The sequence below is a fragment of the Callorhinus ursinus genome, unplaced genomic scaffold (assembly GCF_003265705.2).
Source record: "Callorhinus ursinus isolate GAN/ISIS: 27379988/994484 unplaced genomic scaffold, GSC_fseal_2.0 scaffold41, whole genome shotgun sequence".
Classification (NCBI taxonomy): domain Eukaryota; kingdom Metazoa; phylum Chordata; class Mammalia; order Carnivora; family Otariidae; genus Callorhinus; species Callorhinus ursinus.
Window position 1 is genome coordinate 3,851,049 of NW_027397103.1, and position 22,811 is coordinate 3,873,859.

A 22,811-nucleotide genomic window follows, 5' to 3' on the forward strand; every position below is an offset into this window, starting at 1 on the left:
TTGTGTTCCTGCTCTATCTCTCTCTCTGTCAAATAAATAAATAAAATATTTTAAAAAAATAAAAATAAATAAAACATGGTATCAAGGTATCATTTAGCCATTCTTTGATGCTAACAGAACTCCTATTTATGAAGCATTCCTGAACTAACTGCTTTGCTTACAGGAGGAATATCAGAATGCACTGCTTACCAATCTTATCAGAGCCAACACCTCTTTGTATCAGTTTCTGCTGTGTAATGTGCAACTTCAAAATCTCAATGGGTTACAAGGAAAGAAATACTTATTATTTAACTTATGAGTCTGTGGTCAGCTGTGGTTCTGCTGAGCTCATCTGGGATTCCACGAGCCTGGCTCCAGTTTTCAGGTTGGGTTCAGATCTGTTCTAAGGGTCTCCCCATTCTCTACAGAGCAGTGGCCATCTGAAGCATGATTTTCTCATAGCAAAAGGCAGAACAAGAGAACTAGTGAAAACACAGGATGCATTTGAGGACCAGACTCAAGACTGGCACATTTGCATTTCTGTCCACATTTCATTGGCCAAAGCAAGTCTCATGGCTAAGCCCTAAACTAATGAGGCACAGAAATATTCTCCATCCACTCTAGTGGGAGGTACTGCAAAGTCACATGGCAAAAGGTACTGATGTGTAATGCCATTTAGAAAGAGAATGAGGAATTGGGAGCAATGATCCATTCTACCCACCCTTTTGTAACAAATATATTGTAATGTGCCCTTTACTCTCCTGAAATGAAATTCAGAGATAATACAACCTATATATGTATAATTTTCAAAAATCAATTTCATATGTGAATTCTAGAAGACACAGTAAGGTAGTCTGATGTTGGCATATAAACCAAGAACCACTGTACGCGTAATAGCTACAAATGCAAGCTGAGTCAGGGGTGTGGTGTGGGCCCCTCAAATAACTTGAACAGCGTTACCATTGGTGATACGATTTTTCTGAAATGGTATATAACTATGAATAAAGTTTTCAGCAAAATAAACTACAACCATCCCTTGATGCACACTGTAAATTACATTCCTAGAAAAATCAGAGTATGCTAAAACTATGGAAAATAGAGATGCCTGGCTGGCTCAGTCAGTGGAGCATGTGACTCTTCATCTCAGGGTCGTGAGTTTGAGCCCCATGTGTGACAAAGAGTTTACCTAAAATTTTAAAAAATGCAAAATATACCCTATGTTTATATGTAAAACAGGCTCAGATGAGAATATATGAGTTCTTCACCTATATGAAGGTCTGGCAGGACAAAGGACAGGTCCTCCACATTGGTGAGTGTCTAGCTCACCTGGTCCCCTAAAGCAAATCATGCCCTTGTGATTTTGTAACTCCCCATCAGTATAACTACCAAAATTGTGCCCACAAACTTCTGGAGAGAGTCCTAGGGGGAAGTATTGCCCCTGTGAGAACCACTGGTGTTGTATTAGAACGAAATCTTTGATGTTCCACAGCCTGACTGAATCCAGGCTCTGCTTCCTACTTATTAGCTGTGTGACTTTGGACAAGTTACTGAACTGCTCTGGGCCAGCTCTATTCATGTTGCTTTGAGGATTAAATGAGAACGTGCAAATGGCAAAGCATTGACCACAGTGCTTACACATACTAAGTGCTCAATAAAAGCCAGAGCCTAATGTTACACTATTCATTTAACTTATTCCTATTGCACAGATGAAGAGCTTGAGGCTTAAATGAGATGCCTTTTTTCTTCCTCTCCCTGCTGTCTTCTTTTTTGAAGATGGGCACTAATCGATGTTCTGCTGAGGGTCGGTTTCAGAAGAAAGGAAGACTAGAAGGACTATGGGATTGACAGGTGAGTCCATGAGTGGAGGGGATCTGGTTTCACATTCTAGGCTGAAATATGTAGCAGCTTTACTCTGAAGAAAGCACTGTTTTTTGTGTCCCCATTGGCATCACCATTTGGCATGCTCAAGAGTGGTAGCAGTGTAGATCCACCCAACAGTGGTCCAGAGGAGGATATGGCCTTCAGTGGTGATGTGGGGAGGTTTTAGAGAGGCAATATGGAAGACAGACTCTGGATCTAGAGGTCAGAGCTCTGTCACTTACCATTCATGCATTCATGTAACTTTGGGTAAACTCCACCCCTCCTGTGCCCCCGTTTCATCATCTATAAAAGGAGAAATAGTAGTACATACCTTACAGGGTTGTTGTGGAGACCAAACAAGTACGGAAAGTATTTAGAACCGTGTTGGCATATAAGAAGCTCTATGTAATTGTGCACCGCTGCACAACTGATGTCCACCCATAGGTTCAGTGCAGTCATATAGAGCCTGACCTGGTGGGTGATAAAAAGTGGCAAAAAGAACGGATGAATGGATGGACAATGGTTGGAAAGAACTATCAACTTCAGAAACATGTCATTTTCAGCTTCCACTTGGGGCATCTGGAAAGCTGCAGTGGAGTATTTGTGCTTATCGGTATGCGCTCAACCGCCATACTGCATGGTCTTTCAAAACCACAAAAGAAAACTGAGGTGTGTCAAGGTGTGCTCACAGCAGTTAACACTGCAACTGAACTAAAACCATCAGCATCAATCTTATATACATTTGCTCAAACAAGTAAGGCATTTTTTATCCATTCTTGCCAACATTTACAGAGCAGAATGAAAGAGGAGGCACTGATGAGAAAAAGAATGAAACAGCAGGAGAAAGGAAAGCAGATGGAAGCAGAGTACATACAGTGCCTAGTACAGTGCCTGATGCATAGTAGGCCCTCATTCGTTGTTTGTTGAATGAGTGGATGGATGGATGGATGGATGGATGGATGGATGGATGGATGGAAGGATGAATGGATAGATGTGTGGATAGATGAGTGGATGAATGGATGAGTAAATGTCTAATTTTTTCTGCCCCAACTTCAAACTTCAAATCAAGACAGAAGATTTCCAGAAATAAAGTGATCATCTCTGTTCATTTTTTAAAGCCAACCTCTTCCCGAGGAGATATGAAAATACCATGTTATCCCATGTTAGGCAAATCATAAATATCTCACATTCTGGTGAAAGCTCTGCCACTTACTAGCTATGTAAGTGGAATAAGTCATTTTGATTCTCTGAGCCTTATTTTTCTCAGAGGTGGCCTCTAAGAATCCACACAGAGTAGACATCATATAATATCATGAATGATTTATGTGCATAAGTGTATACTCATATTTATAGTTTATACCCAGTGCCCAATTTGTTAGCTTTATTCATTCCAAACCTCTTATCACTATTATTACACAGCATGTTAATGTATATTGGTAACTCTTTATTTCCACATAATACTTAAGAGTTTGTAAAAACACTATAATACCATGGCTAAAATTCATTTAGCACTACATACTTTCTCATAGGTCCTCACAACTCAGTGAGTAAATATTCCTAAACCTGTATCAGTCATATATCCTCCCATAATGCTGCATAACAAACAACCACATAACCTCCAGGGCATTTAGTAATAAACATTTATATGGGGTTCAGCTAACCTGGGTTGGGCTCATCTGATTTTGCTGCCTTGCTCACATGGCTGTGGTTAATTGCCCATTATCTAAGTGCTCTGCTGATCTTGGCTGGACTCAATCTCATGTCTGGGATTTGGCTGGCTGTTGGCTCATCTAAGATGGCCTCAGCTGAAATTCGTGGGATGACTTGGCTCCACAACACAGAAGGCTAACCTGGGAATTTTCCCATGGCGATTGCAGAAAAACTAGAGCAAAAGTAGAAATGCATACTTTTTCAGACCTCTGCTTGTATTACAACTGCTAACATCTCATTGGCCAAACTAAGGCATGTGGCTAGCACAGATTCAAAGGACAGGTAAATGGACTCTACCTCTTTTATGAGAGGAACTGGTAAGGCTGTGGGTACAGGAGGGGTATTATGAGTTGAGCTGTCTCCCCAAGATTCCTATGTTGAAGTCCTAACCCCCAAAACCCCAGAATGTGACACTATCTGGAGATAGGGTCTTTATAGAGGGAATAAAGTTAAAACAAGGTCATTAGAGGGGGTCCTAACCCAGTCTGACTAGTGTCCTTATAAGAAGGGGAAATCTGGACACAGAAACCCAGAGGGAAGACAATGTGAAGACACAGGGGAAAAAACGGCCATCTATAAGCCAAGGAGAGAAGCATGAAATGGATTTCCCCCTTCAGCCTCCCCCTGCCAATCAGTCCTCAGAAAGAACCAACACTATTGACACCTTGATCTTGGACTTCTAGCCTCCTGAACTGTAAGACAATAAATTTCTGCTGTTTAAGCTGCCCAATGTATGGCACTTTGTTAAGGCAGCCCTAGGAACCTAACAGAAGGAGTAAAGAATTAAGGCATTAATGAAATCAGTACTTAATATCCTATTTTACAGGAGAGGAAAGAGAGGCTCTCAGAGTTCAATGTATCACCCAAGGGGCATCAGAGTTGTGAGTAGAACCCAGGTCTTCCTTATCAGATTTCCTTATGCCTCTAAGACATTTCTGTTCACAATCTTCAGTCTTTTCCTAGGTGGCTTCCAAGAGGGAGGCATTGGCATGTGCAGGACACTGTTCATGCCCAACTAGGCAATTCTGTGCATGTTGCTTCAAAGCTTCTGTTTTACAATCCTTAATGATCTAGTAATTGTGTTTATGGCTTTCCAATGAAGTGTGCAGAGCTCTGATAGCCCTCACTGGTTTCTTGAGGGCCTTTATTTGATCTGAGACTATGCAGAGCTTCTGATAGATTAAAAAAGGTGTGTAAGGCAAAGAGGAGAAAATTCAGGTCAAATATTTTACAGAATGGTTTTCAGCTAACCACTCCACACACTTGAGCCATCAGCTACATTTGCATCAAACATACTCAATTATTTGGGATAACTCTGAAGCCACTGGAATGATTTCTCACACAGAATGAAATGAATGGAAAAGAATTAGGCCATTAGCCCATGTATTACTCAGGGTTCTCCAGACAGACAGAACCGATAGGAGATACAGATCTCTTCTACATGAAGAGATTTATTATAAGGTAGTGGTTCATGTAATTATCAAGGCTGAGAAGTCCCACAACCTGGCTTCTGTAACATGGAGACCCAGGAAAGTCAGCCACGTAGTTCAAGATCCCAGAGCCCAAAGAGTCAATGGTGTCGACTCCAGTCTAGTTCTGAAGGCCTGAAACCAGAAGTGCCAAAGGGCAGAAGCAGCTCAAACAGTAGAAGAGAGTTCATTCAAACTTCTTCCACCTTTTTGCTCTATTTAGGTCCTCAACAAATTAGGGCTATCTGCTTTACTGAGTTCACCAATTCAAATGCTAATGTCTCCCAGAAACACCCTCAGGGACATAACCAGAAATAATATTTAATCAGCTATCTGGGCATTCTGTGGCCCAGTCAGGTTGACACATAAAATTAACTATCACAACTCATTACACAAAAATTTATCAAGCACCTACTATTTGCCAAGCACTGTTATCGGCCCTGGGATACAGAGATGAGTGAGGTACAATCCACACACAAAAGTAGCTCACTGTCGCATATCCATTCAATATCCACGCATCGAATACTAGTGTTGAGCACCTACCATGTGTTGTCACTCTCTGAGCCACTGAGAGAAACAAGACATAATCTCTACTCTTGGTCGTGTTTATAGGTGAGCTGGTGACACCATTACTGAATAATTTGTGGCAAAATTAAGCAATGACACTTGTGAGGAGTGCTGCAAAGGAGCAGCAGGTGTTGCTGAGGACAGTGTAACAGGAAGACCTGATCTATTTATTTTTGGGGGCCATGGATCAGGAAAGACAGGTCTAAGCTGAGATCTGAAGGATCAGCAGGGATTAGCCAGGCAAAGACAGTGGAAACTTCCTCCTTGGGGCGGGGGGGGGGGGGGGGGGGGGTAGCCACCACCCTGACCATCCACGAGCTGACCTGGTACTTATTATCAGCGTGGCCTTAGTCTTGCTAAGAGTTGATCTGCTGGCACTCACAGCTAGGGCTTGGTGTTCTCCTTTAAAAAGAAGCAGCCACACAGAACAACAACATCCAGACAAAGCCTCTTTGAGACGACAATGGAGCAAGACAATGTGACTGAGACCAAACAGGAACACTGTCCAAACTACCAAAATCACCAAAATTCTCCCATCCTGTCCAACATGAGGGGCTGCTGATTCTTTACCGATTGATCAAGTCGGCTGGAGTGTTACTCTCGTCTTTTCTCCTTCCAGATTTATTAATATGCCCAATCACAGAATCACTCCCACTTCCTGCCAGTACCCAACCCAGAGCAAAGCCCCAATTCCTTAAACCCTCCCCCAAATCATCCAACCTAGGTCCACATCCTATACTAAGTTCCTCCTAACACCCTCCTACCAAGACACCCCACAGCTCCCATTGCACATCTCCCCCCCAGCGCTGCAATGAAGAATCCCAACCAACTTGTTCAACTGCGAGTATGCTTCTAGTGGTCTTTAGCAGAAGGGCACTGACATTTGGTGAATGCTTTTTAAGAGGTCCCAGGGATCCAAACCATTCTCTTCCCAAAGCATTTCTAAATTTAAATAAAGAGGCAAGAAAGATCATCATTTGGATGTTTAATTAACATTTATCATAGCCAATGTATTAGTTTTATGGTAAATTTAAGACAGAATTATGTTTTCTTATGCTGTATATATACTTTCACAGTACATTGAGAACCTTTTATAATTAATGAGTCTAGTATATACTTAGATTTGAAGCATAGTTTATTATCTTATATCATTAGGAGGGCTTAGAATTCTCATAGCTCTGCCTCTGGCATATCTCTAGTTGTCACTTTTGTTCAGAGTCCTAACCTGGGTTTCTAATGATTTGGGGGCATCCATAGAGATCCTTGGCCTTTGGAACCCTGACCTTAACTTGACCAAACCAGAACTCATTAACCTCTCCTAAAAACCTGGCTATCTGGCAATTTAGAAGAATTTATCAAAATTTTAAATGTGCTCAACCTCTGACCCAGCAATTCTGTGAAAATTTATTACATAAACCCACTGGCACAAACATTCAAAGAGAGACAAAGACATCCATTGCTTTGTTGGTAATAACAAACATACAAACAAACAGAAAACTGGAAACAACCCAAATTTCCATCAATAGTCAGTTGGCTAAATAAATCTTAATATACCTAGATAGTGGAATATTATATAGCCATTAATAATAATGTTGTAAACGTATATGAATTGGTTTGGAAAGAAGCACATAATATATTGAGGGAAAAAATGCAGAATATAATCCAGGATTAATACACACACATTCACACACACACACATTTATAAATACATATTTTTAGACCATAAATTAAAGTGGATTATATCTAGGGGTTAAGATTAGAGAATTTTACCCATCTACCATGTTCAAAGTCATATTGTACTGCTTTTACTTTTTTAATATTTTATTTTTAAGTAATCTCTATGTCCAATGTGGGGCTCAAACTGACAACCCCAAGATCAAGAATTGCATACTCTACCAACTGAGCCAGTCAGGCACCCAGTATTGCTTTTACTTTTAAGAAATGTATTTTTAGGATCCCATTTGCTATATTCCTTTTCCAGATTCACCAACCACCAAAGCCCTACCCAGGATCTGTCATTTTTACCTCCTCTCTCTCTCAGCCCTAAGTCCAGCCAAATGCTTTCTACCTCTCAACCATTTCTCAAATCCTCACCATGCCCTGCCCTCTGGCCAAGGTCAGTCTCACGTGGTAGGTCTCCCTGACTCCACTTCCTCATTGCCCCATTGTATGCTCTGCACTGTCACAGGGACCCTTTCTAACCTACCTAACCATAATCTTCATTCCTTTGCCCCAAACCTTTGGCTCTCCTGGACTAACAGAGTAAGCCTCAAACTTTCACCATGGACTTCAATTCACTTTAGATCCACTTTGCCATTTCAGGCTTAAGTCAAGCATCTAAGGCATCCATGCTGTCCCCCATCCCAATCACAGCAGCATTAATAGACGCCCCTGAATTTGAACATGCATTTTCATACCTTCAAATCTCAACTCACATTGTTCCCTCCTTTCCCATGCCCCTTCTGTAAATTTGTATCTTTTAAAATACAAGGGCCATGACTTATGTTTGATACCATAAATGTTTCTTTTTGCTTTTACTGAGAAATAGCCTAGTGTGTTGGAAAATGCACAGATTTTTGAGCCAGAGCATCTGGGATGGAATTTTAGCTGCTATTTACTAGCCCTGTGACATTTACTTCACTACACTGTACCATGGTTTCCTCATCTGTAAAACAGGGATGATAGTAATAAAAGCAGCCTCATAAGCCAACATTTGCAAAGCAGAGAAGTACTGAACACAAATGTTCATTATTATGATTACTGGACTCTAAAATGGTATTATCTTCTGTCGCTATTGAATACATTGGATTTTTGCTCCTAAATTCAATGCTCCCCTCCCAAAGCTACTGAGTCTTTTGAATTCCTATAGGTGCTTTTTATAGCATTTTGGCCTTAGTCTCTATGCATAATGATTAAGACCCTAAGCTCTGAAGCTTGGCTTCAGATTCTGGATTCATGACCCTGACTCTTGTCTCGGGCAAGTTAACTGAGTAAAAGCCTCTGTTTCTCCATCTATAAAATGAGTTAATAATGACTCATAAGGTTGGTTTGGAAGATTAAATGTGTTAACGTGGGGCACCTGGGTGGCTCAGTCGGTTAAGTGTCTGCCTTCGGCTCAGGTCATGATCCCAGGGTCCTGGAATCGAGCCTCGCATCAGGCTCCTTGCTCGGCAGGGAGCCTGCTTCTCCCTCTACCTGCTGCTCCCCTTCTGCCTATTCTCCCTCTCTCTCTCTCTCTGACAAATAAATAAAATCTTAAAAAAAAATAAATGTGTTAATGTCTAGATAGTGCTTTTTTTAAGATTTTATTTGACAGAGACACTGAGCCACCCAAGCACCCCTAGAAAGTGCTTAACATGAGACTAGCATATAGTAAGCACTCAATAAACATTAGCTAGTATTATTATCAGAGAGACAGAAGTGGGGGAGGGAGAGAATATATCCAAGATAGTTTAAATAAGGTGGAGTTTATTTTAAGGACCCAGACAGAAAAAAATACTACCACCATGGGCATTATTGACATTTGGGGCTAGATCATTCTTTGTTGTGGGGGCTGTTCCGGGCATTACAGAATATTTAAGCAGCATCCCTCTGGCCCCTACTCACTAAATACCGATAGCATTCCCCTCACCAAGTTGTGAATGTCAAAAATGCCTCCAGACACTGTCCAATATCCCTGGGGGGTGGGGGCGGTGCTGGGAATAAAAATCATATAGTATTAAGAACCACCAGGCTACCCTCACACGACCCAGAAAGTTGCTGGCCCGCGGTACTCTCACTTCTTGGCTTCTTTCTACTTCTTAAATTGCTCTGCAAACTTCACCGTCCTACTTCCCCATAACTTAAGTCTATCTGGGTGTTGGCTTGCCAAGACACCAGACCCGGCTCGCATTCGCATCCACACCCTTGAAGAGTTCCAGCGCCGAACATGGCTGCGTTCTAGTTCTCTTTATGCAAATTCTCAGGAAACAAAGACTCCGATTGGCTGAACTACAGTCAAGTGACCACCTCCAGCCCAATCAGCTGTGACCAGGAGAGAAGAGGCACCCGGAAGAACCAGCGCGGGGATCACAGGTTCCACACCTTTGGAGGCGCCCCCGGATGTCTCCAAGGAAGTAGGTGTGGTCAGGTCAGGTATGGCCTGTCCCTGTAGCATCTGTCTTCTCCCTTTTCTTCAGACGGTCCTCGAACTTGTCTCCCACTGCCAGCGCGCCTGCCAGCACTCATTTCCACCAGGTTCTTGCCTCTGGTCAGTCAGAAGCATTTTAGCACTGCTTTCAGAGGACGCACAGGCTTCAGATATGGGCCCCAGGCAGTGTCCAAACATTTATTTCGCATCTTCAGAGACTTTTCTTAACTCCCTTTGGATTCCCAGGATTGATTCAGATCATTAAGACTGCAAGATTAGTGAGCTATCCCTATGTGTACTGAAGGGGATCAGAATATGCCACCCCGGGGCACCTGGGTGGCTCAGTCGTTAAGCGTCTGCCTTCCGCTCAGGTCATGGTCCCAGGGTCCTGGAATCGAGCCCCGCATCGGGTTCCCTGCTCAGCGGGAAGCCTGCTGCTCCCTCTCCCACTCCCCCTGCTTGTGTTCCCTCTCTCGCTGTGTCTCTGTCAAATAAATAAAATCTTAAAAAAAAAAGAAAGAAAAAAGAATATGCCACCCCACAATATGCCACTTTCACATGAGGCTTGTTTGGAGGTAAAGGTAATTAAGAAGGAGCAAAGAGAAGAGCTCTTTTTTCCCCTCTCTACCTGAGTAGGGTGTAAATTTCCCTTTGTGAGGGTCTTCCCCTCCTTTCTGTACCAAGACAGAAAACAACCATTATCAACCATTATCACTGGAGACAGAACTCCAGCACCCAAATGGGCCTGTAGTACAAACTTTACTAAAATAACTCCTATCTTCCGTTAGTTTCCCCCATATGTTTACCTTTCCACAATTTATTACACCTGAAAGCCCAAACCCCTTCTTCTCCTTTGCCTGGTCACTTCTCCACAAGTGTTCTTTCTTTTCTTAAGATGGTATATAAGCCCCCCAGGTCTAATCACCTCTTTGCATCTTCATTTCTTTTCTAAGAAGGCCTCAGGCCTCTGTGCATGAAAAAAAAAAAAAATATATATATATATACACACACACACACACACACCAAATAAAATGTGTACACCTCTTCTCCTATTAATCTGTTTTTTTTGTCTAATTTGCAAGGCCCAGCTGCAGAACCTAGAAGGTAGAGGAAAGTCTACCCCACGTTATTAGAAGCACACTAGAGCAATGTGTTTTCTTAGCTTTTGTTGGAACAAAGATCCTTTCTAAGACAAAATGCAACATCTTTAAGTTGCATATAACTTCAGGGTGGTTCATGGCCCTCATCCCAAGGCCATTTCTTGGATCCTGTAAGACTTTAAGCCTATAGTAGGAGAATAAGATACATGTAAATCAATTGAACGTCTATTGTATCCAGGGTGTTGGCAACACACACATTTACCTCATCTGAATTCAATTATGAGAAAGAGAGAAAAATTTATCCTACAGCTCTTAAAACCAATCACATGAGAATTTGGCTCCAGTGCCCCCAAAGGGAGGTCACAATCAAAATGCAAAGAGAAACAAGGTAAGTTAATTCTTGCCTTTTGCCCTTGTAAAGACCTAGGGCAATTCAAGGCAATTGGGCCACACAAGATTTTTGCCTGAAGCACTAACACCAGAACCCATACCTTTAACCTCCCATTCAAGATGTAACCCCACATGCTTTCCATATCAGTGGTTTTCCCCCAAACTACAGGCCTCCACCCACAGGTGGTCATAAAATCGATTTAGTGGGTCATGACCAGCATTTTTTTAAAAAAATTGAATAGAACGGAATAGGTAATAGTGGAGTGCAAGTGTCACAGTGTGAGTATTATTTCATAAAAGTTTTGCTTCATTTGTGTGTGTGTGTGTGTGTGTGTGTATTTCTTACTCTGGTCAAAAACATTTGAAAGTCATTGTTCTGTATTCCGTGCTGCCCAATACTGGTAGCCATTAGCACATGTGGTTGGTCAAAACAGACGTGCTGTTAAGTATAAAATGCACACTGAATTTCAAAGACTAAAGATGAAAAAAGAATGTAGAATATCTAATAAATGTTATATTGATTATGTGGTTTTTTTTTAAACCAGAACCAAATACTGTATTTTTACATAAGCTCACTGAAAACTGGTCTCAGATTGCAGGTCACGTGTGCCAAGAGTGGATAAGACAAGTGCCAATGTCTACAGACTTCTGGCTCTACACTGCTGATTCCTTCAACTCAGGAGAAATAATCTGACACCTCTGAAGCGGCATATTTGACAACTGCATACTTGTTCCACCATCTCAGCCATTCAATCCCACTTCAAAGTCTCTCGGTCAGCAATAGCCGCACCATCTCTGAAGCAGCTCTTTCTCCACTCTGATTAGGTGTTGAAATATAACATTTGCCTTTGGATATATTATGTTAAATAAAACACTAAAATTAATTTCGCATGTTTCTTTTTACTGTTACAGTGTGGCTACTAGATAAATGTTAATTATATATTTGGTTGTTATTATATGCCTCTTGGACAGTGCTGCTCTTTATGTTTTAGCAAAATGTACATACACATGACATAATCTAGCTTATAATATAGCATCTTCAAATTTTTTTTAAGATTCATTTTTTAGAAAGAGAGAGAGCGGGGTGGGGAGGGACAGGGGGACAGAGGGAGAGGGAAAGAAAGAATCTCAAGCAGACTTCATGCTGAGTGTGGATCCCGATGCAGGGCTCGATCTCACAACCCTGAGATCATGACCTGAGATGAAATCAAGAGTCAGAGGCTTAATTGAGCAACCCAGGCACCCCAAAATAGCATCTTTATATAGCATCTATCACCATATTCCTACCAAGCACTTAGAAAGATTCGTTCAATGTCAAAATGGCTGCTCCACCATTAACACCCCCACTTCCAATGCAGAGTGCCTTTTTTTTTCATTTTTTATTGTTATGTTAATCACCATACATCATTGGTTCTTGATGTAGTGTTCCATGATTCATTGTTTGTTCATAACACCCAGTGCTCCACGCAGAACATGCCCTCTTTAATACCCATCACCAGGCTAACCCATCCCCCCACCCCCCTCCCCTCTAGAACCCTCAGTTTGTTTTTCAGAGTCCATCGTCCAGAGAGTGCCTTTTGACTCAGCCTTAGTGTACCCATCTGCCTGACTTAGTTTAATGTTGCAGGGCCTTAACAGAGGTGACAGATGCCTTGGAAATGTTTTATTTATTCTCTTAATTTATTCAGAAAGGAATATGGTCATCCTGCCAATGGTTATACACTCCAAATGACCACCCATCCTGAATCAGGCAGGAAATGACTACATATCTACTTTCTGTGTTCTCTATAAATCTCTCTGTGCATCAACTTTCAGCCTCATTCCCCATGTTCTTTCCTCTCCTAGCTCAGGGAAAGTCATATTACCTGTCAATCATAATCTTAATATTCTACTTGTCAAAGACATGCTACAATGACCCTCCCAACATGCATGCAGAGGCAGGCGTGTGCACATACACACACACACACACACACCACACACACGCCAGTCCTAATTAGTTCTAGCCTCTCTGGAGCCACTCATTTTTCTCTGGCTGACCCCTTCTACATCCAATACCTCTACTCATATTGATCTCAGGAATTCTTCCCTTCCATGAGGTAAGTAATAATAATAATAATAATAATGGCAGTAAGTAGCTGTCTTTTATAGACCATTTATCTTCCAGACATTATGCTAAGCACTTTCTCTCATGTAAACATCATAACAATTTTGTTGTGATGCAAATACTTTTCCATTTTAGAAATAAAGAAACATTGCCATGTGAGGTGACTTAAACTGTAAGATCCATAATGTCTTGCCGATACACCCAATGTGTACAAAATGTGCCTGGCACATATGTTTAAGTGCTCGATAAATGTCTGCTGTGAGTAAGTAAGTGAATGAATGATGACATACCACTGTCCACTTTTACTTACAGTTGTGTCTATGTGCTTTCAACCTTACTAAGTTAAGCTTCGAGTTCCTTGAGGACAGAACTTCGTTGTGCATTTCCCGGGCTTAGCACAACGCCTGCCACAGAATGGACACTCAAAGATACGTCAAATAAACCAATAAAAAAAATAAATGATTAAATGTCACTTTCCCACAACTTCAGAATATGACCATCCCTTGCTAAGAATCATTCAGTGGCTCCCTATTACCCTCGGGCTAAAGCCCAAATTATTCCTTATGGCCTACAAGGACTCCCTCACCACTTGAGCCTCATCTCTTGCCACTTGGAGCTCCAGCTATACTGAAAGAATTTCAAAGCTCCTCAACTTCTGAATTAGGGTTAGGGTTAGGGTTAGAGTCCCTACTTCCCCACTCAGGACCTTTCACCTGCCCATTCCCACCTGTTCCCAGCCCCAGTGCTATGCCCTTGACCCAAGTCCTTCTCATCTCCTAGTGAAGCCTTTCCTGACCTTCATCTAGATTAATTCCCCTCAGATAGTTCTCACTTCACCCTGTACTTCACTTTTAGTGCTTATCACAAGGACAACTCAGTAATTATTTTTACTTTTTTCTTTTTTGTCTAGCATTTATTTCCTGTAAGCCCTATAAGCTAAGGAGCATGTCTGTTTTATATACCACGATGTACCTTGTGTCTTGCCTAGAGGTAGGAAACCAATGGTCCACACATGTTTTTTGGCCCACCTTCCGAATAGTGTGTGTGTGTGTGTATATGTTATGTATGTACATAATTCATTATGTTATATATATAATCGTTATATATATATATCATATATATATATAATTGGTTCATTATAAAATTTAAAATACATATTTCACAAAAAGTCTGGATTTATGGCCTCTCTAGGAAAAAAAAAAAACATCCAAAGATCTGGACTACTACATATACAGTCAGAACAGGCAAGCCAAAATCTCAAACTGCTTTCTCACTCACACTCCATGTCCATCATGGGTAGGCTGAGGCTCTGCACCCCATCTCTCCCTGAGCTCCATCTGGAACACTGACAGTCACTGAGGTGGAAGGAAAAGGAGACACAACAAACCAAGCTCATGGCTTTCACGAGGGGAAGTGACACACGCCTCTTCCACCCACGTTTCATTGGCCAAAGCCAGTCAACAGGGAGGGGATATATAATCCCCTTGCAGGAAGAGCCGCTGCAGGAGGGAAAATGGAATGCCTGGAAAGCAGTATTACAAATCTATCCCAGAAGGACACCTGGGTGGCTCAGTCAGTTAAGCATCTGCCTTCGGGTCAGGTCGTGATCCCAGGGTCCCGGGATCTAGCCCCACATCAGGCTCCTTGCTCAGTTGGGAGCTTGCTTTTCCCTCTACTTGCTGCTCCCTCTGCTTGTGCTCTATCTGACAAATAAATAAAATCTTAAAAAAACAAAAACAAATCTATTCCAGAGAAACAACTGGCGGGAGCTGAAAAGCACCTGCCCCCTTTAGATGGGACACTGACTCCAATCTGACATTCATCTCTCTTCATTCATAACTCATCATACATCATGCTCATTCCTTGTTGGAATTTAGGCTTGCAATCACGACAGTAGGGGGTAAAAGAGCAAAGAAGTGAATAAATGAACAAGCCTTTCTATATATTACGGCACAAATGAAAACTAGCTCCTTGAGAAGCAAACTTTCATACCAAGCCCTGGCGATTCAGTCACTGCCTCTCTTGGGACACCTTGCCTGGACTAGCTCCACCTCTGGTGACTACTTCATTGGCAGGCCAGAGGCAGATAACACCTCCATGCAGACTCCCCATGACTGCAGCACAAATGGAATATTTGTCCCTTAAGTGACTGAACAGGCATTACTCATGGTAGGCTGGCCAACGTTTATGAAACAGATGGGACTTGGCAGGGTGAGGAGCTAGTGTCTATGGTAGGCAGAAAGCACTGACAGGTGGAAAAACGTTTTGGGGTGCAGCCTCATTATTATGTTTCTAATGGCCGCAGGATCAAACATTAATCTTGAATGCCTTGCTTCCCAATAGTGACAAGAAAGGATTCTCTTTGATCTGTAATGGGCTCATGAGCATGGAGGTCAGCCTTCCCACATTTAATTTCTTGCTTCCTTCACACTGTAAAGGTATAGGCAACCCAAGTTTTCTCTAGACTCTTATTTCTTTTTTTTTAAATTTATTTTTAAAGATTTTATTTATCTGAGAGAGAGAGAAAGAGAGCATAAGCAGGGGGAAGAGCAGAGGGAGAGGGAGAAGCCAACTCCCCACTGAGCAGGGAGCCCAATGCGGGGCTGGATCCCAGGACCCCAGGATCACTACCCCAGCCGAAGGCAGACACTCAACCGACTGAGCCACCCAGGCGCCCCTTATTTCTTTTTTTTTAAAGATTGATTTTCAGAGAGAGAGAAAGAGCGCAAGCGTTTAAGCAGGGGGAAGGGCAGAGGAAGAAGGAGAAAGAGAGAATCTCAAGCCCATTCCCTGCTGAGCACAGGGCCCGCAGGGCTCAATCTTATGACCCTGAGATCATGACCTGAGCCGAAACCAAGAGTTGGACGCTGAACCGACTGAGCCACCCAGGCGTCCCACTAGGCTTTTATTTCTAAGAGGCCTTAAGATGCCATGATGATGCACCTACAATATGAATTATTGGTAAAACAATCTCCTGCCCCGGTCTGTATCAACTTTGGGAACTTCCTTTCACCAGGCTACTAAATTTTGAGTTATCTACACACAAACACCAATGTTCCCATTTGCACCCTTGCAGGGACATCACTACATTTTTAGCTGTATTCCAAATCATCCCCTTTCTGATTCTCATCTGTTCACTCTCTCATACTTTTACGTGAGTAGACATATACACATACATGTTTATGAATGCATATGTAAACTTTATTATTTCTTCCAATGTATATTTAGTACAAGGCTAGGCAGTTGGGGTAAAATGGTGAGCAATATAAGCATGGATGCTAACTAACCTTCTGGAACTCAGAGTCCTAATGGAAAAATGGCAGAAATAATAAGAAATTGTTATAAGTTCTACAATAAAAGAAGTTCAAAGAGCTATAGGAAGCCTGAGCCTGGACCAGGAAGGTTCATGGACCACTTTCCAGAAGAAAGGACATTTTAACATAAGACCTAAAGGTTGGCAGTCATTAGTGAGGCAACTCCAGGCTGAGGGAACTATGAGAAGACCCAGAATCCAAAAAGGGCATGGGATCTTTAAGGAACAAATGGGTTCAGTTTGGCTAGGACGTGAGCAGCAGGACACAGGATGGGAAGCAAGTGGGGAAACTCTAAGAGCAGAAGCTAATGAGGAAAGCAAGAGCCAGACCTTACAATGCCTGTGTGCCCTTGAAGCAGCTGAAACTTAATTCCGAGGGAAACAGGGAGCCAATGAAGGGTTTTAAGTAGGAAGGTGGTATGATCCGATTTATATTTTCTCACGGGAATATTCAAAACAGGTTGGAAGTCTCGGTACTGACCCATCAGAATGGATTTAGGCAGGGTCCTGAAGGTGCCCTGCCCTTCTGGGCTTTCACCCACAGACTGCCGAGGTCTGAAGTGTCCTGGGGGAGGGGCTGGACTGCCAGGGGCCGGGGGCCTCAGGACAGTGGCTGTTTATCACTGTATGGTATTAGTTTATCGCCACATTAATGATATTCATAACGATCTAAAAACATACATGGGAGAAACATAAAGAAAACATACACCAGCAAAACTTGTCTTGTAGGATGATGGGATTATGGTCTAGGTGGTCTAGGTCAGAAGTATCTTAATGTTTTAACAACCAGTATGGCCCTCCTAGGGCATAACAGCTAAATACATGTGCTAATGTCTGCACAGAACAAATAAGCCAGGACAATATTTTGCAAGATTAACTGATGTTCTTTTCTCCTTCCACCAGTATGTCCCGTTTTCCCATGACCATTCTCTATTCAAGAGGTCAGACCCTGTTCAGACCATGAAAACAGAAAAAAAAAGGCTTTTAAATTTCAAAAGCCTGAACTTTGAAGGGACTTGGGCCAAAGGAAAAATACACACAAAGGCAGACCAGGGTTTCCTGCCTTCAAGACAAGATGAAAAGAGAAAGTAGAGGAGAGAGTTTGGGCGTTGGGGAGCACCTGCCCCACAGCCCCACTAGGGGGCACTATAAGAGAGGACCCCCCCCTCCCCCCGCAACAACCAGTAGGAAATCAGAGTACTGGGGATCTGTGCTCTGAGTGGTTCACCCAAGAAACCAGCAAGAACCCAAGAGGGGAAAAGGCGAGGATCCAGGCACATGAAACCGTCTTACAGAGTTCCTCCCAGGGGACTGCATGCCTCAGCCCGATAACCTCCAATACTCAGATATTATTTAAATATGAAGAAACTTAAAAAAGAAAGATGCTCTCAAAACCCAGCTATAAGAGACATTGTTGGGACAATTGGGGAATTTTCAATATGGATTAGATTTCAGATGATATTATGAAATTACTGTTAATTTTCTTAACTGTGATAATGGTATTGCAATTATGTTGGAGAAAGTCCTTTTACTTAGGAAAATGCACAATGAACTACTAAGAGATGAAATACCCTAATTTCTGCAACTTATTTTCAAATAATTCAGCAGGCAAAACATACAGGTACACAAGAGAGAGAAAGGAAATCCAGCAAAATGTTAACAATCGATCCAGAAGGAGGCAGGTATACAGGTGTTCACGGTACTATTGTTTCGACCCTTCTAAAGCTTTAATTTTTTAATAACATGTAAACTTTTAAAATAAATTTTATAGAATTCATAATTATAATTATAAATGCTAGAAATCACAAGGAAAAATGCTGCTCCGATAATATTAATTTAAGTCGTTGAATAGAGTAGTTGGGATTATCTGTGGCATCTTTCTCTATTTTTCACCTTCCTGTGCTTTTATACTATTAAAAATTACTCTTAGATGTTATCTTAAAGAAAGATGGGTGGGGAGAAGAGATTCTAAATTGCAAAGGACACTGGGACAGATAGCAATGACCTCATCTTTGGAGCTCCTCTAGTGGGAAAAGGGCTCTGCATCCCACTAAGACTCATATATTGGGAAATTTTCCAAAGATAGGATGGATATTCTAACAGTGGGCACCAAAAAATGACAAACGTCACCATGCAGTGAACCAGACACCACACAGGAGAAAACAAGACCAAGATTTGGCCCTTGCCCTCAAGGAGCAACTTTGAGAGTGGATATTGTATCTTATTATTCTTTATTAATAATAACCCATGATGCTTATCACAGAGTAAACACTCAATACATGTTTACTAAATAAATAAAAATAAATGAACAGTCTGCCCTGGACAAATCAAATGACCTTTGGCCAGCAGAGGACTGAATGAAAGAATTCTGTAGAACCTTCTAGCAAGACAATTCTTGGAATTTATGATCTTGCCTGAGAATGCCTGAGACTCAGTGATCTTCCAGAGACTGTGAACCAGAAGCTAGAGGAAACCTGCACTGATGCACTAAACCTTACCAAATATTAAATTTTTAAAATGGATCTGCCTAGAAAACCAATTCAAATCAAGGCTAAATCCAAACAGCTAAAACAATTGAACAAGAATGAAATTTGTTCTGAGTCCCTACTTAAGGCTGAATTTTCTTATCTTTTAAGCAAAAAGCCCAATGTCATTAGTTTTGGTCATACACTGGCCCGTGGTGTCATGCTGGGCTATGTCACAGCACACATCAGCAATAATTTTATAAATGTGTTCTCCCCAGCTGCCTACCTCTGAGCTTGAATCGATTTCCAGCCACTGTTTGCACATTTCATGCCAAAAGGCTGCAGTGGGGGGGTGCCAAGGGCTGGTGTGAAATCACTTGTTCCGCACATCTTTAAACATGGATGAGAATCATCTCTCTTTTCAATGGTTTTGCTCTCAGTTTAACTAGACCAAACTTGCTAGACGCTGTACAGTCTCTGGACTTTTCATTAATTCACTCATTCAACAAATTTGCACTGACTGCTTACTATGGGCCAGGAACTGTGCTAGACACCAGAGATATAGCAGGGACCAGAAAAGGTATGGACCTCGAATTCATGGCACTTAAATTCTAGGTGGAGACCCATAAATGAATACTCAACTACAAAGTGGAATGGTTATTAGAGGGGGAAAACAAACAAACTGGGTGCTATACACAAGAACAACAGGAAATCTAATTTGAAATGGAGTACCTCAGGAAGTGACGTTTAACCTCCAACCTAAACATTGAGAAGAGTAGTTATAACTAGGCTGAATTGTGTCTCCCCAAAGCTCATATTTTGAAGTCTTAACCCCCAAGACCTCAGAATATAACTGTACAGAGACAGGGTCTTGTAAGAGGTAGTTAAGTTAAAATGAGGTCATTAGGATGAGCCCTAATCCAATAGAGCTGGTGTCCTTATAGACACACCCAAAGGGAAGACCACATGAGGACACATGGAGAAAGCCATCTATAAGCCAAGGCCTCGGAAGAAACAAACACTGACACCTTGATTTCATATTTCTAGAACTGTAAGAAAATTATTTCTTCAGTCACCCAAGCTGTAGTACTTTGTCATGGAAGCCCTAACATACTGATACAAGGGTTAACCAGGTAAAGGAGCAGGGTGAAGAGGAGAGAGGTCCAGGCGGAGGGAAAATAAAGAAAGAGCAAAGACCAGAGTCAGAATAGAGCCTTGCCCCATCAAAGACAAGGAAGGATGGGACAAAGTAGAACTAGACAGAGGGGCAGAAGCCAGAACATAAAGGACCCAACAGGCCATGTTATGGATCTTGACATTTAATAATTTTGGAGAAAGGGGAGGAGGTAGTGACGTGGTTTGACACATGGTTAAATATTGTGTTGTCCGATGAATGGAGGGGCACTGACTGCAGCAGGGGATTCAGCTAGGAGAGCGATGATGGTCTTTGGACCAGGTGGTAGCAGCAGAGGTGGAGAACCGTAAACAGACACATATTTAAAAGGTAGAACTGACAGGCTTTGCTGACATTTGGGTGTGGGGGCTGAAGGAGGTGGGCAAGAGGGGTACACTGGCTTGTGACTTGAGTACCTGGAAGCATTTAGTAAAACACATTTTCCTATGTGGAGAGAAGCTTTGGAAGCCATCTTTTGGCTGAGAGACCAGACGAGAGGTATAACCTCTTCAGGCAAAGGTCAAGGTGCTCAGCCCGGAAAACAAGGTTCTTCTAAATCTACCCATCTGCCTTCTCAGCTGTCTATTCCATTACCTACCCTCCTCCCCCACATTCCATGCTCTAGACACACCAGATTTCTCAGTGCCCATCCTTGCTCACCCTACACAGAACATGCATACTCCACATCCCTGGGAACCCCTGCCCATCATTCCATATCCTGTGCAAATGTAACATCTCCCAAACCTTCCTCGATTCCTGTGTCCACCTGGACCTCACCTCACCCTCTAGTGACTCTTCTTTTTATCTTGGTTTGACCAAAGCACTAATTACATGCATGCTATTACCTCACATCACACCCTGTTCTTTCTTTCCAATCCCTATTCCAATTTGTAATTATATATTCATTTATGAGTTTTCTTCTAGAATTTAAGTGCCATGATTCAAGGTTAAGTCCATGTGGCCAAATCCAAGGGACACATTTGACCTTTATGTTTCCTGACCTCTCCACAGAACTCAGTATGTATTCTACTCTTTTACATTTTAATTTGAAATGTTCCTATAGAAAAGTGAAAAGTGAAAAGCAGAGTGAATACCCATGTCTCATTCACTCAGGTTCTCTGATTAATCTTTTTCTGCCTTATGTGTTTAATCTTTTTTTTTTTCTGGGCCATGGAAATAAAAGTTGCAAACATCACAATGCTTTATTCCTAAATACTTCATGTTTCCTAAGAACAAAGATCTTTCTGTTACATCATCACAGCACAATTATCAGATTCTGGAAAAATAACATTGATGCAACACTACAGTCTTAGTCTGTTCAGGCTGCTCTAACAGAATACCATAGACCGGGTGGCTTGTAAACAATAGAAATTTATTCCTCATCGTTCCAGATGCTGGGAAGTCCAAGACCAAGGTGCCTGCAAATCCAGTGTCTGAAAAGAGCCACTTCCTTATTCTTAGATCGCTGTCTTCTTACCATGTCCTCACATGAGGGATGGGAGCAAGGGAGGTCTCTGGAGTCTCCTTTATAAGGGCACCAATCCCATTCATGAGGGTTCCACCTTCATGACCCAATCACCTCCCAAAGGCCCTGCCTCCAAATATCATCACACTCAGTGTTAGAATTTAACATGTGAATTTAGGGGGGACTCATTCAGGCTACAGCAACTCTTATCTAATAGACCATTTTAAATTTTGTAAATTGGGGCACCTGGGTGGCTCAGTTGGTAAGCATCCAACTCTTGGGTTTCAGCCCAGGTCATGATCTCATGGGTCGTGAGACTGAGCTCCCCCATCTGGTTCTGTGTTCAGCGGGAAGTCTGCTTGCAGATTCTCTCCCTCTGACCCCCGCCACTTGTCCCTCACACAGCTCTTATTCTAAAATAAATAAATAAATCTTTAAAAAATGCAATAAAATTTTGTAAGTTGTTCCTATAATGTCTTTTAGAGTGACTTTTTTCTGACCTAAGATTAAATCTAAAACCACATATTGCATTTAGTTGTCATGTCTTTTTAGTCTCCTTTTATCTGGAACGGTTCCTTAGTCTACCTTAGTCTTTCAAGATGCAAGTATTTGTGTAAAGTACAGCCCAGTTCTGTAGAACGTCCCCCAATCTGGGTGTATCTGGTGTCTCCTCATGACTGGATTCTGGATATGCATTTGGGGGCAGGAATATCAGAGAAGAGATATTGTATCCTCCTCAGTACATGACATCAGGACCCATATGATACAGGCTCATTCCATCATCTGTGATGAACCACTTCCTTGAAGGTCTCTCTGCCCTTGGCTTCTGTGCCTTTCCTCCCACCTCCCTGGCAGATGCTTCTTGGTCTTTTTCATGGGCTTCTCTTCCTCTGTCAACCCGTAACTGCTGGCCAGACACATTCCTAAGGAAGGAGCCTGTTCTAGACTCTTCACTCTTTAAATTCTTCTCCATCACGTTCTTCTGTATCCTGCATCTAATCTTCAGTAACTTCAATTACCACCTTTGCACTGATGGCTCTCAAACTTTCAACCCTCCTCACCCTGGATATCTCTCAACTCCAGACC

General features: G+C 42.0%; 1 protein-coding gene across 4 annotated transcripts in view; it reads right to left on the minus strand.

Moving 5' to 3' along the window:
• The window catches only part of SUDS3 (SDS3 homolog, SIN3A corepressor complex component), a 169,630-nt gene that overhangs the window by 89,036 nt on the left and 57,783 nt on the right, over nucleotides 1–22,811 (minus strand). Inside the window, exon 13 of one of the 4 annotated variants that reach the window (XM_025889406.2) lies at nucleotides 2,171–2,310. The exons of 1 other annotated variant lie outside the window; for it this stretch is intronic. In XM_025889406.2, the coding sequence (XP_025745191.1) occupies nucleotides 2,295–2,310 (16 nt within the window). In that variant the 3' untranslated portion in view covers nucleotides 2,171–2,294. Of the gene's footprint in view, nucleotides 1–2,170; nucleotides 2,311–12,297; nucleotides 12,401–22,007; nucleotides 22,139–22,811 lie in introns of those variants that run through there. 2 more of the 4 variants (XM_073881047.1, XM_073881046.1) reach the window with 2 other exon arrangements.